Source organism: Ranitomeya variabilis, chromosome 4 (assembly GCF_051348905.1).
Source record: "Ranitomeya variabilis isolate aRanVar5 chromosome 4, aRanVar5.hap1, whole genome shotgun sequence".
NCBI lineage: Eukaryota > Metazoa > Chordata > Amphibia > Anura > Dendrobatidae > Ranitomeya > Ranitomeya variabilis.
Genome location: NC_135235.1, coordinates 750,419,570 through 750,440,694, shown reverse-complemented (window position 1 = coordinate 750,440,694; position 21,125 = coordinate 750,419,570). Strand labels below are relative to the sequence as shown.

General features: G+C 56.6%; 1 protein-coding gene across 1 annotated transcript in view; it reads right to left on the bottom strand.

Moving 5' to 3' along the window:
• Window positions 1-1,011: 1,011 nt before the first annotated feature.
• CACNG1 (calcium voltage-gated channel auxiliary subunit gamma 1) overlaps window positions 1,012-21,125 on the bottom strand; it is a 41,001-nt gene continuing 20,887 nt past the window's right edge. The window contains exons 2-4 of the mRNA XM_077257842.1: window positions 10,029-10,103; window positions 6,049-6,186; window positions 1,012-2,826 (exon numbers count right to left, since the gene is read on the bottom strand). Coding sequence (XP_077113957.1) covers window positions 2,600-2,826; window positions 6,049-6,186; window positions 10,029-10,103 — 440 coding nt within the window. The 3' untranslated portion in view covers window positions 1,012-2,599. The remainder of the gene's footprint in view (window positions 2,827-6,048; window positions 6,187-10,028; window positions 10,104-21,125) is intronic.

The following is a 21,125-nucleotide window of genomic DNA, read 5'->3' as shown; positions in this document are numbered from 1 at the left end:
AAGCTTGCTCAGTATGTCTGGGGGCGTGGCACTGGAGGCTGCCTGCCTATAGATGGGAGGAGCATGCTCAGTATGTCTGGGGGTGTGGCACTGGAGGCTGCCTGCCTATAGATGGGAGGAGCCTGCTCAGTATGTCTGGGGGTGTGGCACTGGGAGCTGCCTGCCTATAGATGGGAGGAGCTTGCTCAGTATGTCTGGGGGTGTGGCACTGGAGGCTGCCTGCCTATAGATGGGAGGAGCCTGCTCAGTATGTCTGGGGGTGTGGCACTGGAGGCTGCCTACCTATAGATGGGAGGAGCCTGCTCAGTATGTCTGGGGGCGTGGCACTGGAGGCTGCCTGCCTATAGATGGGAGGAGCCTGCTCAGTATGTCTGGGGGTGTGGCACTGGGCTCTGCCTGCCTATAGATGGGAGGAGCTTGCTCAGTATGTCTGGGGGTGTGGCACTGGAGGCTGCCTGCCTATAGATGGGAGGAGCCTGCTCAGTATGTCTGGGGGTGTGGCACTGGGGGCTGCCTGCCTATAGATGGGAGAAGCTTGCTCAGTATGTCTGGGGGCGTGGCACTGGAGGCTGCCTGCCTATAGATGGGAGGAGCCTGCTCAGTATGTCTGGGGGTGTGGCACTGGAGGCTGCCTACCTATAGATGGGAGGAGCCTGCTCAGTATGTCTGGGGGTGTGGCACTGGAGGCTGCCTGCCTATAGATGGGAGGAGCCTGCTCAGTATGTCTGGGGGTGTGGCACTGGGGGCTGCCTGCCTATAGATGGGAGGAGCCTGCTCAGTATGTCTGGGGGTGTGGCACTGGAGGCTGCCTACCTATAGATGGGAGGAGCCTGCTCAGTATGTCTGGGGGTGTGGCACTGGAGGCTGCCTGCCTATACATGGGAGGAGCCTGCTCAGTATGTCTGGGGGCGTGGCACTGGAGGCTGCCTGCCTATAGATGGGAGGAGCCTGCTCAGTATGTCTGGGGGTGTGGCACTGTAGTCTGCCTGCCTATAGATGGGAGGAGCCTGCACAGTATTTCTGGGGGTGTGGCACTGGGGGCTGCCTGCCTATAGATGGGAGGAGCTTGCTCAGTATGACTGGGGGCGTGGCACTGGGGGCTGCCTATAGATGGGAGGAGCTTGCTCAGTATGTCTGGGGGTGTGGCACTGGGAACTTCCTGCCTATAGATGGGAGGAGCTTGCTCAGCATGTCTGGGGGTGTGGCACAGGGAGCTGCCTGCCTATAGATGGGAGGAGCTTGCTCAGTATGTCTGGGGGTGTGGCACAGGGAGCTGCCTGCCTATAGATGGGAGGAGCTTGCTCAGTATGTCTGGGGGTGTGGCACTGGGAGCTGCCTGCCTATAGATGGGAGGAGCTTGCTCAGTATGTGTGGGGGAGTGGCAGTAGGAGCTGCCTACCTATAGATGGGAGGAGCTTGCTCAGTATGTCCGGGGGTGTGGCACTGGGAGCTGCCTGCCTATAGATGGGAGGAGCTTGCTCAGTATGTGTGGAGGAGTGGCACTGGGAGCTGCCTGCCTATAGATGGGAGGAGCTTGCTCAGCATGTCTGGGGAGGGGGCACTAGAAGCTGCCTGCCTATAGATGGGAGGAGCTTGCTCAGTATGTCTGGGGGTGTGGCACTGGGAACTTCCTGCCTATAGATGGGAGGAGCTTGTTCAGTATGTCCGGGGGTGTGGCACTGGGAGTTGCCTGCCTCTAGATGTGAGGAGCCTGCTCAGTATGTCCAGGGGTGTGGCACAGGGAGCTGCCTGCCTATAGATTGGAGGAGCTTGCTCAGCATGTCTGGGGGTGTGGCACAGGGAGCTGCCTGCCTATAGATGGGAGGAGCTTGCTCAGTATGACTGGGGGTGTGGCACAGGGAGCTGCCTGCCTATAGATGGGAGGAGCTTGCTCAGTATGACTGGGGGTGTGGCACTGGGAACTTCCTGCCTATGGATGGGAGGAGCTTGCTCAGTATGTCCAGGGGTGTAGCACTGGGAGCTGCCTATAGATGGGAGGAGCTTGCTCAGCATGTCTGGGGGTGTGGCACAGGGAGCTGCCTGCCTATAGATGGGAGGAGCTTGCTCAGTATGTGTGGGGGTGTGGCACTGTGAGCTGCCTGCCTATAGATGGGAAGAGCTTACTCAGCATTTCCGGGGGTGTGGCACTGGGAACTTCCTGCCTGTAGATGGGAGGAGCCTGCCCATGTGGGCGGGGCAGAGTGTTTTCTAGAAGGTAACTGGCAGGCCTCTAAGACATAAACACATTGACACTCCTGGAATCACTCAGTGTGGCCCCCACACTGTCCGGGGAACCTACTGACATTTTTGATGAGGTCTCTTAAGAATTGTGAGCTTATGGCTTGGAGCTATTAAATATCCTGGAGGAGACTGAGGTCATTGCTTATTTCAGGTCCTGTGGGTGGTCACTGGCGTCCCGGGGTCCACAAGCTGTATCCTTCACATAAAACCTTATATACAGTAAAAAACAGATAAAAGCGGCGGAGGGGAAGGTGCGGTCCTCGGGGGCTCGGGGTCCAGAGCGTCTCTCGCCCCCGGACTTTTCTTCGTTCCCTCCCCCTCATCTCTCCCGTCGTCCTGGGGGGATTGTGGGGTCTTCTTACATTTCAGGTTCAGCGTCCATACATGTTTCCCATGGATTCCGGGGCATCCGGGGAAGAGAGATGATCACGAGGGCGATGCCGCAGATGAAGAGCAGAGCGAAGGCCGAGCAGGCGCAGGCGAAAGACCAGGAGTAGTAGTACTCGATCCACACCGTCTCCTTGCTGTCAATCATCCGATGCACGGACTGACGGATCACCTCCGCCGAGATGATGATACACAAGCCTGCAAGAAACAGAACAATGGTCTGCAGGTGTCACCACAGGGAAGAGCAATGGTCTGCAGGTGTCACCACAGGGAAGAGCAATGGTCTACAGGTGTCACCACAGGGAAGAGCAATGGTCTGCAGGTGTCACCACAGGGAAGAGCAATGGTCTGCAGGTGTCACCACAGGGAAGAGCAATGGTCCGTGGGTGTCACTACAGGGAAGAGCAATGGTCTGCAGGTGTCACCACAGGGAAGAGCAATGGTCTGCAGGTGTCACCACAGGGAAGAGCAATGGTCTACAGGTGTCACCACAGGGAAGAGCAATGGTCTGCAGGTGTCACCACAGGGAAGAGCAATGGTCCGTGGGTGTCACTACAGGGAAGAGCAATGGTCTGCAGGTATCACTACAGTGGAGAGCAATGGTCTACAGGTGTCACCACAGGGAAGAGCAATGGTCCACAGGTGTCGCCACAGGGAAGAGCGATGGTCCACAGGTGTCACCACAGGGAAGAGCGATGGTCTGCAGGTGTCACCACAGGGAAGAGCGATGGTCTGCAGGTGTCACCACAGAGGAGAGTGATGGTCTGCAGGTGTCACCACAGGGAAGAGCAATGGTCCATGGGTGTCACCACAGGGAAGAGCAATGGTCTGCAGGTGTCACTACAGGGAAGAGCGATGGTCTGCAGGTGTCACCACAGGGAAGAGCGATGGTCTGCAGGTATCACTACAGGGGAGAGCAACGGTCTACAGGTGTCACTACAGGGAAGAGCGATGGTCCGCAGGCGTCACCACAGGGGAGAGCGATGGTCCCCAGGTGTCACCACAGGGAAGAGCGATGGTCTGCAGGTGTCACCACAGGGGAGAGCGATGGTCTGCAGGTGTCACCACAGGGAAGAGCGATGGTCTGCAGGTATCACCACAGGGAACAGCGATGGTCTGCAGGTGTCACCACTGGGAAGAGCGATGGTCTGCAGGTATCACCACAGGGAACAGCGATGGTCTGCAGGTGTCACCACTGGGAAGAGCGATGGTCTGCAGGTATCACTACAGGGAAGAGCGATGGTCTGCAGGTGTCACTACAGGGAAGAGCGATGGTCTGCAGGTGTCACCACAGGGAAGAGCGATGGTCTGCAGGTATCACTACAGGGGAGAGCAACGGTCTACAGGTGTCACTACAGGGAAGAGCGATGGTCCGCAGGCGTCACCACAGGGGAGAGCGATGGTCCCCAGGTGTCACCACAGGGAAGAGCGATGGTCTGCAGGTGTCACCACAGGGGAGAGCGATGGTCTGCAGGTGTCACCACAGGGAAGAGCGATGGTCTGCAGGTATCACCACAGGGAACAGCGATGGTCTGCAGGTGTCACCACTGGGAAGAGCGATGGTCTGCAGGTATCACTACAGGGAAGAGCGATGGTCTGCAGGTGTCACTACAGGGAAGAGCGATGGTCCACAGGTGTCACCACAGGGAAGAGCGATGGTACGCAGGCGTCACCACAGGGGAGAGCGATGGTCCCCAGGTGTCACCACAGGGAAGAGCGATGGTCTGCAGGTGTCACCACAGGGGAGAGCGATGGTCTGCAGGTATCACTACAGGGAAGAGCGATGGTCTGCAGGTGTCACCACAGGGAAGAGCGATGGTCTGCAGGTGTCACCACAGGGGAGAGCGATGGTCTGCAGGTATCACTACAGGGAAGAGCGATGGTCTGCAGGTGTCACTACAGGGAAGAGCGATGGTCTGCAGGTGTCACCACAGGGAAGAGCGATGGTCTGCAGGTATCACCACAGGGAAGAGCGATGGTCTGGAGGTGTCACCACAGGGAAGAGCGATGGTCTGCAGGTATCACTACAGGGAAGAGCGATGGTCTGCAGGTGTCACCACAGGGAAGAGCGATGGTCTGGAGGTGTCACCACAGGGAAGAGCGATGGTCTGCATGTGTCACTACAGGGAAGAGCGATGGTCTGCAGGTGTCACCACAAGGAAGAGTGATGGTTTGCAGAGAGGACACAGGGAGTAATGATCTACACATGTACAAGTGATTCTCACAAAATTAGAATATCACCAAAAAGTGAATTTATTTCAGTTCTTAAATACAAAAAGTGAAACTCCTATATTATATAGAATCATTACACACAGTGATCTATTTCACGTGTTTATTTCTGTTAATGTTGATGATTATGGCTTACAGCCAATGAAAAAACAACAGTCATTATCTCAGTAAATTAGAATAATTAATAAAAAACACTCACAAAGGCTTCCTAAGAGTTTATAAAGGTCCCTTAGTCTTTCAGTAGCTCCACAATCATGGGGAAGACTCTGACCTGACAGATGTCCAGAAGGCAGTCACTGACACACTCCAGAAGGAGGGTAAGCCACAAAAGGTCATTGCTAAAGAAGTTGGGGGTTCATACAGTGCTGTGTCCAAGAATATTAATGGAAAGTTGAGTGGAAGGAAAAAGTGTGGTAGAAAAAGGTGCACAAGCCACCGGGATAACCGCAGCCCTGAAAGGATTGTTAAGAATAGGCGAGTTCACTTCCCTCTGCCGACGAGCTTTTTGGAGATGGGAATGTCATTCTCCAGCAGGACTTGGCACCTGTCAACACTTCCAGTATCACTGGGCTTGATTGGCAGCAAACTCGCCTGACCTTAACCCCATAGAGAATCTATGGAGTATTGTCAAGAGGAAGATGAGAGACACCAGATCCAACAATGCAGACGAGCTGAAGGCTGCTATCAAAGCAACCTGGGCTTCCATAACCCCTCAGCAGCGCCACAGGCTGATCACCTCCATGCCACGCCGCATTGATGCAGTAATTGATGCAAAAGGAGCCCGACCAAATACTGAGTGCATCATTTTTCAAGCTGGGGTTATAAAGTATTCTAATTTACTGAGATAATGACTTTTGGGTTTTCATTGGCTGTAAGCCATAATCATCAACATTACCAGAAATAAACACATGAAATAGATCACCCTGTATGTAATGAGTTTCACTTTTTGATGATATTCTAATTTTGTGAGAAGCATCTGTATATCTGTGTCTGTCAGGAGTAGTAATGATGTGTGGGGGCCATGACAGTGTATATTAAAAGGGATCCAACAAGCAGGTTACCGCCCCTTTAAGTAAGATGTCTTGGACAGTGGGACCACTTGCCTTATGCCAGGCGCCTGTACAGCGCCCCACCTTACAGACTACTTGGTGCAGGTTAGGAGTCCTGTGGGTGTAGCCTTCCTGGACGTACCTGAGAACATATAGAAGAGTCCGGCCGGCTTCAGGAGGTAGTCCAGCTTCTGCTTGAAGGACAGCAGCGTGCAGACTGTGCCGATGGTCATGAAGCCCACCCCAATGATGGCGATGGCGGCTGCCGAAATGCTGTACTCTGCAGAGAGAAACCCGCAGGGCAGTCAGCGCAGCTCACTGGTGGTCTCCCCTCCAACACAGCAAATTGTCCTGCTCACAGCTGAGGCACTGTTACATTGTATCAGCGTGGTGTAGGTAGGAGGAGAGCTGATGTTGTCTTTGTCTGCACTGATACACTGTAACAAACCCTCAGCTGTGTAAGGAGGACCAGGTCAGGAGAGCAATTTACACTTCTGACAGCAAGCGGAGATCCCGAGAGTAAAAAGAATGAAGACGTCTAATAGACAGCTGCTGCCAACGGGAATGTGACAGCCGGGAATTGTGTGCTCGCTCCGGGGTCAGTGAGGTGATAATCCCACAGTGCCCAGTGGGGATTATTGTCCTGTCCTCACCGCAGATAATGCCATCCCTCAGCGAAGACAATTCTGCCCCGCAGGCAACACTGGGGGTGACCACCAATGTTACCTGCCCTGCCTACTGCCACCTGTACCTGCTTATGCACCCTGCTGCTACCTGTACCTGCCCATGCACCCTGTGCCCTGCTACCACCTGCACCTGCCCCTGCTGCCACCTGTACCTGCCCATGCACCCTGCTGCTACCTGTACCTGCCCCTGTACCCTGCTGCCACCTGTACCTGCGTATGCACCCTGCTGCTACCTGTACCTGCCCATGCACCCTGCACCCTTCTGCCACCTGCACCTGCCCATGAACCCTGCTGCTACCTGTACCTGCCCCAGCACCCTGCTGCCACCTGTACCTGCGTATGCGCCCTGCTGCTACCTGTACCTGCCCATGCACCCTGCTGCCACCTGCACCTGCTGCCACCTGTACCTGCCCATGCACCCTGCTGCTACCTGTACCTGTCCCTGCACCCTGCTGCCACCTGTACCTGCATATGCACCCTGCAGCTACCTGTACCTGCCCATGCACCCTGCACCCTGCTGCCACCTGCACCTGCCCTCTGCTGCCACCTGTACCTGCCCATGCACCCTGCTGCTACCTGTACCTGCCCATGCACCCTGCACCCTGCTGCCACCTGCACCTGCCCTCTGCTGCCACCTGTACCTGCCCATGCACCCTGTTGCCACCTGTACCTGCCCCTGCTGCCACCTGCACCTGCCCCCTGCTGCCACCTGTACCTGCCCATGCACCCTGCTGCCACCTGTACCTGCCCATGCACCCTGCTGCCACCTGTACCTGCCAATGCACCCTGCTGCCACCTGTACCTGCCCATGCACCCTGCTGCTACCTGTATCTGCCCATTCACCCTGAACCCTGTTGCCACCTGTACCTGCCCCTGCACCCTGCTGTCACCTGTACCTGCCCATGCACCCTGCTACTACCTGTACCTGCCCCAGCACCCTGCTGCCACCTGTACCTGCGTATGCACCCTGCTGCTACCTGTACCTGCCCATGCACCCTGCACCCTGCTGCCACCTGCACCTGCTGCCACCTGTACTTGCCCATGCACCCTGCTGCTACCTGTACCTGTCCCTGCACCCTGCTGCCACCTGTACCTGCGTATGCACCCTGCTGCTACCTTCTACCTGCCCATGCACCCTGCTGCCACCTGCACCTGCCCTCTGCTGCCACCTGTACCTGCCCATGCACCCTGCTGCTACCTGTACCTGCCCATGCACCCTGCACCCTGCTGCCACCTGCACCTGCCCTCTGCTGCCACCTGTACCTGCCCATGCACCCTGCTGCTACCTGTACCTGCCCATGCACCCTGCACCCTGTTGCCACCTGTACCTGCCCCTGCACCCTGCTGCCACCTGCACCTGCCCCTGCACCCTGCTGCCACCTGTACCTGCCCATGCACCCTGCTGCCACCTGTACCTGCCCATGCACCCTGCACCCTGCTGCCACCTGCACCTGCCCCTGCTGCAACCTGTACCTGCCCATGCACCCTGCTGCTACCTGTATCTGCCCATGCACCCTGAACCCTGTTGTAACCTGAACCTGCCCCTGAACCCTGTTGTAACCTGAACCTGCCCCTGCACCCTGCTGTCACCTGTAACTGCTCATGCACCCTGCTGCCACCTGTACCTGCCCATGCACCCTGCTGCCATCTGTATCTGCCCATGCACCCTGCACCCTGCTGCCACCTGCACCTGCCCCTGCTGCAACCTGTACCTGCCCATGCACCCTGCTGCTACCTGTATCTGCCCATGCACCCTGAACCCTGTTGCCACCTGTACCTGCCCCTGCCCTCTGCTGCCACCTGTACCTGCCCATGCACCCTGCTGCTACCTGTACCTGCCCATGCACCCTGCTGCCACCTGTACCTGCCCCTGCACCCTGCTGCCACCTGCACCTGCCCCTGCACCCTGCTGCCACCTGTACGTGCCCATGCACCCTGCTGCCACCTGTACCTGCCCATGCACCCTGCTGCCACCTGCACCAGCCCTTGCACATTGCTGCCACCTGTACCTGCCTATGCATCCTGCACCCTACTGCCACCTGCACTTGCCCCTGTACCTTGCTGCCACCTGTACCTGCCCATGCACCCTGCTACCTGTATCTGCCCATGCACCCTGAACCCTGTTGCCACCTGTACCTGCCCCTGAACCCTGCTGCCACCTGTACCTGCCCTTGCACCCTGCTGCCACCTGTACCTGCCCCTGCACCCTGCTGCCACCTGTACCTGCCCCTGCACCCTGCTGCCACCTGTACCTGCCCTTGCACCCTGCTGCCACCTGTACCTGCCCCTGCACCCTGCTGCCACCTGTACCTGCCCATGCACCCTGCTGCCACCTGCACCAGCACTTTGCTTCCACCTGTACCTGCCCATGCATCCTGCACCCTGGTGCCACTTGTACCTGCCCCTGCTGCCACCTGTATCTGCCCATGCACCCTGCTGCCACCTGCACCTGCCCTTGCACATTGCTGCCACCTGTACCTGCCTATGCATCCTGCACCCTACTGCCACCTGCACTTGCCCCTGCACCTTGCTGCCACCTGTACCTGCCCATGCACCCTGCTGCCACCTGCACCAGCACATTGCTGCCACCTGTACCTGCCTAGGCATCCTGCACCCTGCTGTCACCTGTACCTGCCCCTGCACCCTGCTGCCACCTGTACTTGCCCATGCACCCTGCTGCCACCTGCACCAGCACTTTGCTTCCACCTGTACCTGCCCATGCATCCTGCACCCTGGTGCCACTTGTACCTGCCCCTGCTGCAACCTGTACCTGCCCATGCACCCTGCTGCCACCTGCACCTGCCCTTGCACATTGCTGCCACCTGTACCTGCCTATGCATCCTGCAAAATACTGCCACCTGCACTTGCCCCTTCACCTTGCTGCTACCTGTACCTGCCCATGCATCCTACACCCTGATGTCACCTGCCCCTTTGCCCTGCAACCACCTGTATCTGCTCATGCATCCTGCACCCTGGTGCCACTTGGACCTACCCCTGCACCATGCTGCCACCTGTACCTGCCTATGCATCCTGCACCTTGGTGCCACCTGTACCTGCCCTTGCACTCCGCTGCCACCTGCTCCTGCACCGTGCTGCCACCTGTACATGCCACTGCAACCAGCACACTCCTGCTACCTGCCCATGTAAGCTGCACTGTGCTGCCACCTGTACCTGCCCCTGCACCCTGCTGCCACCTGCCCCTTCACCGTGCTGCCACCTGTACATGCCGCTGCCACCCGCACCCTCCTGCCAACTGTCCATGTCTCCGTACCAAGCACCCTCTTGCCACCAGTACCTGCCCTTGCACCCTGCTGCCACCTGTACCGGCCCTTGCATCCTGCTGCCACCTGCACCTGCCCCCGCACCCCTCTCCCTACTGCTATCTGCACCCCTCTCCCTGCTGCCATCTGCACCTGCCCCTAACTGCCACACTTACCTTTCTGGGTGGTGACTTCTAGGATTTCAGCGTTTTCTCCGGAGGTGAAGTGTTTGAAATACGAGCAGTTCACATCTGGAAGAGAAATCTGCAGTTATTATCACAGACATTTAGTCACCAACCAATCTGCTGATAAATAGCATGCCCCCTAGAGGTCACAGCGCTCCCCAGAGGTCAGAGTGCCCCCCAGAGGTGGCAGTGCCTCCCAGAGGTGACAGGCAGGCACTGCAGCTGGCACAGAGCCTCCACAAAGAAGACAGGTAAGTTCTGCCACCGAAACAGCATCACCCAGAGGTGACAGGTAAGTACTGCAGCTGGCACAGCGCCCCACAGAGGTGACAGGTATGTACTGCAGCCGACACAGCACCCCTAGAGGTGACAGGTAGGTACTACAGCTGGCACAGCCCCAACAGAGGGGACAAGTAAGTACTATGGCAGGCACAGCGCCCCACAGAGGTGACAGGTAAGTACTACGGCCGGCACAGCGCCCCACAGAGGTGACAGGTAAGTACTACGGCCGGCACAGCACCCTACAGAGGTGACAGGTAAGTACTGCAGATGGCACAGCGCCCCACAGAGGTGACAGGTAAGTATTGCAGATGGCACAGCGCCCCACAGAGGGGACAGGTAAGTACTGCAGCTGACACAGCGCCCCACAGAGGTGACAGGTAAGTACTGCAGCCGGCACAGCGCCCCATAGAGGTGACAGGTAAGTACTGCAGCCGGCACAGTGCCCCACAGAGGTGACAGGTAAGTACTGCATGTGGCAGAGCGCCCCACAGAGGTGACAGGTAAGTACTGCATATGGCACAGCGCCCCACAGAGAGGACAGGTAGGTACTGCAGCTGGCACAGTGCCCCACAGAGGTGACAGGTAAGTACTGCAGATGGCACAGCGCCCCACAGAGGTGACAGGTAAGTACTATGGCCGACACAGCGCCCCACAGAGGGGACAAGTAAGTACTGCAGCCGGCACAGCGCCCCATAGAGGTGACAGGTAAGTACTGCAGCAGGCACAGCTCCCCAAGGAGGTGACAGGTAAGTACTGCATGTGGCACAGCCCCCACAGAGAGGACAGGTAAGTACTGCAGATGGCACAGCGCCCCACAGAGGGGACAAGTAAGTACTGCAGTCGGCACAGCGCCCCATAGAGGTGACAGGTAAGTACTGCATGTGGCACAGCGCCCCACAGAGAGGACAGGTAAGTACTGCAGATGGCACAGCGCCCCACAGAGGTGACAGGTAAGTACTACGGCCGGCACAGCAGCCTACAGAGGTGACAGGTAAGTACTGCAGATGGCACAGCGCCCCACAGAGGTGACAGGTAAGTACTATGGCCGACACAGCGCCCCACAGAGGGGACAAGTAAGTACTGCAGCCGGCACAGCGCCCCATAGAGGTGACAGGTAAGTACTGCAGCAGGCACAGCTCCCCAAGGAGGTGACAGGTAAGTACTGCATGTGGCACAGCCCCCACAGAGAGGACAGGTAAGTACTGCAGATGGCACAGCGCCCCACAGAGGGGACAAGTAAGTACTGCAGTCGGCACAGCGCCCCATAGAGGTGACAGGTAAGTACTGCATGTGACACAGCGCCCCACAGAGGTGACAGGTAAGTACTGCAGATGGCACAGCGCCCCACAGAGGGGACAGGTAAGTACTGCAGCCGGCACAGCGCCCCATAGAGGTGACAGGTAAGTACTGCAGCCGGCACAGTGCCCCACAGAGGTGACAGGTAAGTACTGCATGTGGCAGAGCGCCCCACAGAGAGGACAGGTAAGTACTGCATATGGCACAGCGCCCCACAGAGAGGACAGGTAGGTACTGCAGCTGGCACAGTGCCCCACAGAGGTGACAGGTAAGTACTGCAGATGGCACAGCGCCCCACAGAGGTGACAGGTAAGTACTGCAGATGGCACAGCGCCCCACAGAGGTGACAGGTAAGTACTATGGCCGACACAGCGCCCCACAGAGGGGACAAGTAAGTACTGCAGCCGGCACAGCGCCCCATAGAGGTGACAGGTAAGTACTGCAGCAGGCACAGCTCCCCAAGGAGGTGACAGGTAAGTACTGCATGTGGCACAGCCCCCACAGAGAGGACAGGTAAGTACTGCAGATGGCACAGCGCCCCACAGAGGGGACAAGTAAGTACTGCAGTCGGCACAGCGCCCCATAGCGGTGACAGGTAAGTACTGCATGTGGCACAGCGCCCCACAGAGAGGACAGGTAGGTACTGCAGATGGCACAGCGCCCCACAGAGGTGACAGGTAAGTACTACGGCCGGCACAGCAGCCTACAGAGGTGACAGGTAAGTACTGCAGATGGCACAGCGCCCCACAGAGGTGACAGGTAAGTACTATGGCCGACACAGCGCCCCACAGAGGGGACAAGTAAGTACTGCAGCCGGCACAGCGCCCCATAGAGGTGACAGGTAAGTACTGCAGCAGGCACAGCTCCCCAAGGAGGTGACAGGTAAGTACTGCATGTGGCACAGCCCCCACAGAGAGGACAGGTAAGTACTGCAGATGGCACAGCGCCCCACAGAGGGGACAAGTAAGTACTGCAGTCGGCACAGCGCCCCATAGAGGTGACAGGTAAGTACTGCATGTGGCACAGCGCCCCACAGAGGTGACAGGTAAGTACTGCAGATGGCACAGCGCCCCACAGAGGGGACAGGTAAGTACTGCAGCCGGCACAGCGCCCCATAGAGGTGACAGGTAAGTACTGCAGCCGGCACAGTGCCCCACAGAGGTGACAGGTAAGTACTGCATGTGGCAGAGCGCCCCACAGAGAGGACAGGTAAGTACTGCATATGGCACAGCGCCCCACAGAGAGGACAGGTAGGTACTGCAGCTGGCACAGTGCCCCACAGAGGTGACAGGTAAGTACTGCAGATGGCACAGCGCCCCACAGAGGTGACAGGTAAGTACTGCAGATGGCACAGCGCCCCACAGAGGTGACAGGTAAGTACTACGGCCGGCACAGCACCCCACAGAGGTGACAGGTAAGTACTGCAGATTGCACAGCGCCCCACAGAGGTGACAGGTAAGTACTACGGCCGGCACAGCGCCCCACAGAGGGGAAAAGTAAGTACTGCAGCCGGCACAGCGCCCCATAGAGGTGACAGGTAAGTACTGCAGCAGGCACAGCTCCCCACAGAGGTGACAGGTAAGTACTGCATGTGGCACAGCGCCCCACAGAGAGGACAGGTAAGTACTGCAGATGGCACAGCGCCCCACAGAGGGGACAGGTAGGTACTGCAGCCGGTACAGCGCCCCACAGAGGTGACAGGTAAGTACTGCAGCAGGCACAGCGCTCCACAGAGTGGACAGGTAAGTACTACGGCCGGTATAGCCCCGCACAGAGGTGACAGGTAAGTACTACAGCTGACACAGTGCCCCACAGAGGTGACAGGTAAGCACTACAGCTGGTACAGCGCCCCACAGAGGTAACAGGTAAGTACTACAGCTGGCACAGCGCCCCACAGACGGGACAGGTAGGTACTACTGAGAGCACAGCGCCCCACAGAGGTGACAGGTAAGTACTGCAGATGGCACAGCGCCCCACAGAGGGGAGAGGTAGGTACTACGGCCGGTATAGCGCCCCACAGAGGTTACAGGTAAGTACTACAGCTGGCACAGCCCCCACAGATGTGACAGGTAAGTACTACAGCTGGCACAGCCCCCACAGAGGTGACAGGTAAGTACTGCAGCTGGCACAGCCCCCACAGAGGTGACAGGTAAGTACTGCAGCCGGCACAGCGCCCCACAGAGGTGACAGGTAAGTACTGCAGATGGCACAGCGCCCCACAGAGGGGAGAGGTAGGTACTACGGCCGGTATAGCGCCCCACAGAGGTTACAGGTAAGTACTACAGCTGGCACAACCCCCACAGAGGTTACAGGTAAGTACTGCAGCTGACACAGCGCCCCACAGAGTGGACAGATAAGTACTGCAGCCGGCACAGCGCCCCACAGAGGTGACAGGTAAGTACTGCAGCTGACACAGCGCCCCACAGAGGTGACAGGTAAGTACTACAGCTGCCACAGCCCCCACAGAGGTTACAGGTAAGTACTGCAGCTGACACAGCGCCCCACAGAGGTGACAGGTAAGTACTACAGCTGGCACAGCGCCCCACAGAGGTGACAGGTAAGTACTACAGCTGGCACAGCACCCCACAGAGGGGACAGGTAAGTACTGCAGCTGGCACAGCGCTCCACAGAGGTAACAAGTAAGTACTATGGCTGGCACAACGCCCCACAGAGGTAACAGGTAAGTACTGCAGCTGGCACAACGCCCCACAGAGGGGACAGGTAAGTACTGCAGCTGGCACAGCGCTCCACAGAGGTAACATGTAAGTACTATGGCCGGCACAGCGCCCCACAGAGGTGACAGGTCATTACTACGGCCAGCACAACGCCCCACAGAGGTGACAGGTCACTACTACGGCCGGCACAGCGCCCCACAGAGGTGACAGGTAAGTACTACAGCTGGCACAGCACCCCACAGAGGGGACAGGTAAGTACTGCAGCTGGCACAGCGCTCCACAGAGGTAACAAGTAAGTACTATGGCTGGCACAACGCCCCACAGAGGTAACAGGTAAGTACTGCAGCTGGCACAACGCCCCACAGAGGGGACAGGTAAGTACTGCAGCTGGCACAGCGCTCCACAGAGGTAACATGTAAGTACTATGGCCGGCACAGCGCCCCACAGAGGTGACAGGTCATTACTACGGCCAGCACAACGCCCCACAGAGGTGACAGGTCACTACTACGGCCGGCACAGCGCCCCACAGAGGTGACAGGTAAGTACTACAGCTGGCACAGCACCCCACAGAGGGGACAGGTAAGTACTGCAGCTGGCACAGCGCTCCACAGAGGTAACAAGTAAGTACTATGGCTGGCACAACGCCCCACAGAGGTAACAGGTAAGTACTGCAGCTGGCACAGCGCTCCACAGAGGTAACATGTAAGTACTATGGCCGGCACAGCGCCCCACAGAAGTGACAGGTCATTACTACGGCCAGCACAACGCCCCACAGAGGTGACAGGTCACTACTACGGCCGGCACAGCGCCCCACAGAGGTGACAGGCAGGTACTGCAGCTGACACAGAGCCCCCCAGAGGTGACAGGCAGGTACTGCAGCCGGCACAACGCCCTCCCCAGGTGAACGTATGTTTATACAATATTTCAGACCTTTTATTTCTAGAACAGCATTCGAGCACTGATGAGCTCCAGCACCATGGCCGCCGCCCGGGTATCGTCTGTGAATTCCTGGGGGGCAGCGCAGACCATCATTCTCACCGCTCCCAGCAGCTGCCACATCCCAACACATTTCCTGCAGGTTTTCTGCTTCATTACTGCGATTCCCGGACTGCCGGCCGCAGAAAACAGGAGCTGTCACCTCGTATCACGTCGCCATCACCCCTACGCTGACAGCGCCGCTGCCTCGCTATATTTATAGCTTTCATAAAGAGCAGAATAAAAGCAGAGAAGGTTAAAGGGGCCTCGGAAAACGAGCGGGAGATGGCGACTTCACCTGCACGGACGGCCCGCGTCCAGCTACATCATAGTGGGAAACCATACAAGGGGGCTATGGGGGGAGGTTTCTGCTGCAGCAAGCTGCCCCCCAGCCGCACATCAGTGTGAGCAGCGCTCTGGGGGGCTGATGGCGGCAAATATCTCCTGACTGCTCGGTGCCACCTGTGTACGGCGGCGGTCTCCTCTCACTCCTCCGCCCTGGGACCCCCACTGTCGCTGACCCCTCACATTACGCCGCCTCCAGATTTCTCCCTGATCCCATTAGGATATCAGCTGCAATCCAGATTCATTAGCAGGATATCATCTTCCACTCGCCACTGTCCTGGGTGGGAAAGCAGCTGCCGGGGGAGGGGTGGTATAATGGGGGTCTCTTCCATAGATACTTCAGATGGATAAACATTATGATTTCTGGGTCCCTTCACCATTAAACAGGCAATGAAGCTGCGCCCCCGGTGGCAGATCAGGTGTATTGCACTGAAACTTGTGAGTTTTTTCTGCGCGTCTTGTGCGCCATGTTTAGTACAGCGATCGAATATTACGGGTGGAACACATCGCGTATCAGAATAAATCCGTCAAACCCACAGTATTATATCACGACCGTCACTAATGGACAGATTGCAGCATTTCGGGTATGACCCGACCTCAGACATGGGGTATTTATATCTGGTGTGTAATGAGCCGGGGGATGGGGTGGTGGGGACCCCCGTTCGGGGCCCTCGTCTGCCGCTGTCAGTCAGAGGTGTGGACAGCTGGCTGTTTATGAGCGGCCATCGAACGACGATCCCTCTGTTTTATGTGAGCGGATTATTATTAGAGTGAGTGACATTTGTTGCAATAAATTCTGCTCCACATGGACGTGCGTCAGCTATAGATCAGCGAGACCCCAAGGCAGAGAGTGGTCTGGGGTCCACATCACTTGTGCATTACGGTGGTCGGTCCAATTCTGAGTTGTTGGGGGCTGTGATACTGGCAGTCAAGCAGCTGTCAGATTCTGTGCTCAGGTCTAAAGAGGGTGCGGGCAGGACCACCCAAAATAGGCTCGAGTACGGAGGGGCTCAAGGCATGTCACCCCGCACCTGCCCGGAGTCACCCATACGGGGGCTGCACAGTGTAAGTGATCCCATACAGACCGGCAGGTGCCACCCGGAGTCAGGGAGAAGTGCACAACGTCTTCTGTTACAGGGTTAATGAGCGAAGCCACCGAGCAAAGGAGAATTTTCATGACCCTGAATAATGTATATTCTAGGGTGACCCTATGTGGCCCCCAAAGAGAGACATAACGTCAATACTCTCCTGAAATACTCTGTGCTGCTGGGAAAACGACTGCTACCACAATGCAGCACTAAAAATAATTTACATAAGGAAAATTTCATTATTTTACTCAGGTACATTTATTACACCATCCTACTGACAATCTAATATTGTAGTCAGTACCCAGTCACCACTAGGGGGAGCTCCCTGTATACAGAGATACATGATAAGATCCTGTCTGCAGTCACCACTAGGGGGAGCTCCCTGTATACAGAGATACATGATAAGATCCTGTCTGCAGTCACCACTAGGGGGAGCTCCCTGTATACAGAGATACATGATAAGATTCTGTCTGCAGTCACCACTAGGGGGAGCTCCCTGTATACAGAGATACCGGATCGGTGCCCCTATATATCACGTTAATAGAACAAAGGATCTCATGCAGTTTGGAAGGGGTTATACCAATTTTGGCTGGTATCATGCGGGAGGAGGGAATGAGTAGTTTTCACAGAGTCTGGTATTTGCAGTGTTGAACCATATAAATTCTTGTGGAAGGAGGGAAACTGTGGGGTTTTGAATTACACACACCAGCAGCAGGCAGAGTGAGAAGAAAGGGGTCGGAATGGCCCACAGTGTGTCTGTTCTCTGCTCTTGGATGTAGCAAAGCTCAGTGTGTGTGATCATAGACAATCAAATACCTCATGTTCCTGACACCTCCCCCTTTTGGACTGCGCTACGGAGGTAGGACCTCTCGGTACTCCTCCAGGTGCACCTCAGCAGGTTTGCCCTGGTGGGACAACCCATCTGCATTGCCATGCTCCCTGCCCATTTTGTGTTTGATTGTAAAGTCGTACTGCTGGAGGGCAAGGCTCCAGCGTAGCAACCTTCCGTTGGTTCCACACATGGCTTGTAGCCTGCGCAGAGGGTGGTGGTCCGTCACCACAGTGAAGGTTCGACCGTACAGGTAGGGCTGCAAACGTTGCAGGGCCATACTATGGCCAGGCACTCCTTCTCAATGGTGGAATAGGCCACTTCCTTCGGCAGAAGCTCGTGGTTCCCCAAGTCGAACTGGCTGAGCACAGTACCGAGGCCAAACTCGCTGGCGTCGGTCTGCACCAAGAACGGTCAACTGCTGTCGACTGCTTTCAACACTGGCATGTTGCACAGGGTTGTTTTCAATGCATGGAAGGCCCCCTCACAGCCGTCGCTCCAGTCGACTATGTGGGGTAGCTTCTTCCTGGGGAGGTCCGTCAAGGGATTTGCCAGGCTACTATAGTTCTGTACGAAATGGCTTGATGGTCAGACCGGCTTGGTGAATTCACCTGAGCACCCCCTGAAGATGCTGCAGGTGTTTATTCCAGGAGGAACTGAAGATGGAAATGTCATCCAGGTACGCCACCACGTACTTCTCCAGTCCCTGAAGCAGGTAGTTGACCATCCGCTGGAAAGTGGCAGGGGCATTCTTCATGCCGAAGGGCATGACCGGGGACTCATACAGTCCGAAGGGTGTAATAAAAGCGGACTTCTGCGCCTCGGGGCTCAGGGGACTCTGCCAGTATACTCGACTCAGATCCATTATGGTCAGATATTTTGCGCCAGCTAACCGCTCAAGCAGCTCCTCAATGCGCAGCATTGGGTGCGCATCAGAGGCTGTGATGGCGTTGAGCCCCCTGTAGTCCACGCAGAACCGGGTGACCCGATCCTTCTTTGGCAAGAGAACTACAGGTGAGGCCCATGCACTCTTTGACAGTTGAATCACCTCCAGCTGTAACATCTCATCGATCTCCTGGCGCCTAACCTGCTGCACCTCGTCGGAGATCCGATAGTGTTTGCCATAGTGGGACATGATTCCCAGTGTCCACCTCGTGGACGCTAACTCAGTCCTTTCAGGTCGGTTGGAGAACACAGCCCGGAAGGGTTCCAGCGTGGTCCGCAACTGCGACTGCTGGGGTTCGGTTAACAAGGCGCTTACCTCCATTTCCTTAATGGACCCACCGGCCTTGGATTGGGCCAGCATGTCCAGGAGGGGGTCTTCCTCCCCATCTTCGGGCAGGCTGCAGGCCGGTAGGACTTAAGCTTCACGTTCATGATGAGCCTTCATCATGTTGACGTAAAAGGCCTTTCGCCTACCCCGAGTGTGGCCAAGCGTGACCACAAAGGTGACTGGGTTGAGCTTTTGGTGGACGACGTATGGACCTTCCCAGCTGCCTGAAGCTTATCCTTTGGTATGGGGACAAGAACCCACACCTTTTGACCCACCTGGTAGGTCTGTTCCCATGCGTTCTGGTCGATACAGTGTTTCTGATCAGCCTGAGCCTGCGTCATGTTGTCATGCACCAACTGCGTCAAGGTCTGCATTTTGTCACGGAAGCGCATGACATACTCCACTATGGACACTTCAGAAGGGTTCGGCTCCTCTTCCCAGGATTCCCTTACCAACCCAAGGGGTCCCTGAAGTCACCTGCCGTACAGGAGCTCAAAGGGGGAGAACCCCGTCGAGGCCTGCGGAACCTCTTGGCAAGCAAACAACAGATGTGGGAGGTACCGCTCCCAGTCACGTCCTTGGGTCTCAACCAGCATGCGTAGCATCTGTTTGAGGGTACTGTTGAAGCGCTCACACAAGCCATTGGTCTGTGGGTGATACGCACTCGATACCAGACGCTTCACCTGCATTTTCTTACAGAGAGCTTCCCTTTTCGATAGATGAATTGGGGCCCTTGATCGGTAAGCATCTCCCTGGGAAATCCTACACATGAAAAGATGGCCAACAGTGCATCCGCCACCTTATTTACCCTAATTGAGGACAGAGCCACTGCCTCTGGGTACCGGGTAGCAAAGTCTGCCACAATGAGGATGTATTGCTTTCCAGGGCCCACAATGTCCACCGCGATCCTCTGGAAAGACTCCTCTATCACTGGCAAAGGGATCAGGGGAGCCTTAAGAGCAGGCCCCGCCTTCCCCACTCTTTGACATGTAATACAGGTGCGGCAGTAGTTTGTCACATCTGTCCCCATCTTAGGCCAATAGAAGTGTTGAGACAGCCGGGCATCCGCTGTTTGCTGATTGTTTTGCTTAGTTTGCTGATCCCCAAGTGTCCAGCGAGCAGGATGTCATGGGCAATCCGCAACAACTCACCCCTGAATTGATGCAGGATGACCAGCTGTCTTTCCCTCAACCACACCTTTTGGGATTTTCTGGGTACTGTCTCCAAGTACAACCTCTCTTGTTCCCAGAACACCATCTCCTTATCCATCACGGAGGTGGAAGTCTCGGTGAGGTGTCTCAAATTCTCCAGGATCGCATCTGAGTGCAGAGCGGCCTGGAACTCCAGGCTAGGGGCAGCCAGAAGCGACATCAGGGTCCCTTCCCCACAGGAACCCTCTGGGACCTGCTCTGGATCCATCTCTGGTTCAGTCACCCCTGTGACTGAGGAGGGTCAAGAAGGCAGAACGTTATCTGCATTCCGGGCACTCTGACTGCGAGTGACAGCAGCTACGTAGGCTGTCTCCTCGGGGATTTCCACAGACCTATCAGGCGACGCTGCTATGGGTACTACCTCCCCATCCACCCCAACATCCCAGGAGCAATGCTACTTATGGGGCAGTTACCGTCCTCTGAGGCACTGATCAGTTGCATGGCATCTCCTTCCTCACGGTTCCCATGCATCTCCCCATTTCCCTGAGCACCATGGCTTGCTCCTGTTAGGGGTTCCTCAGCCATCCCACCCCGCAGAGTGATGTGGCTGAGCACCCCTGCACCTGTAAATACATCATTCTTGGTACACAGATGGTTATCAGATAACATAAGCACATTTTCATCATCGGCATCATCAGTATTACCTTCGGCATTTTCAGAAAAATAATTATCAGGTACATCATTAATCGGTAAAGCATTGTCAGGTAACACATGCAATTTTCCATCACTATCATCAGCATGCAATTGGGGAGGGGAGTCAGGGACATAGTATGCAACCATCCTCCCCAAATCAGTCCCCAATAAAACATCAGTGGGCAAGCTATCGGACAGCCCCACTTCCTTCACCCCGCTCCCGGCACCCCAATCTATATACACCCTTGCCATTGGCAGGGGACAGCGGATACTGCCCCAATCACAGTGACAGTCATGGTTTTCCCTGGATAATCTCTTCCAGGGCCGCCAGTTCGGGCCGGATGAGGGTTCGTTCAGCCCCGATGTCCTTGAGGCCTGTAGCGACATGGCCTCCCACGGTGACGTGCTGCACGTTGTCAAACACCCTCCCAACTTCCCCACCCACCAAAAGAACTGCTGCATTAGGCCCTGGGGCCTTGGC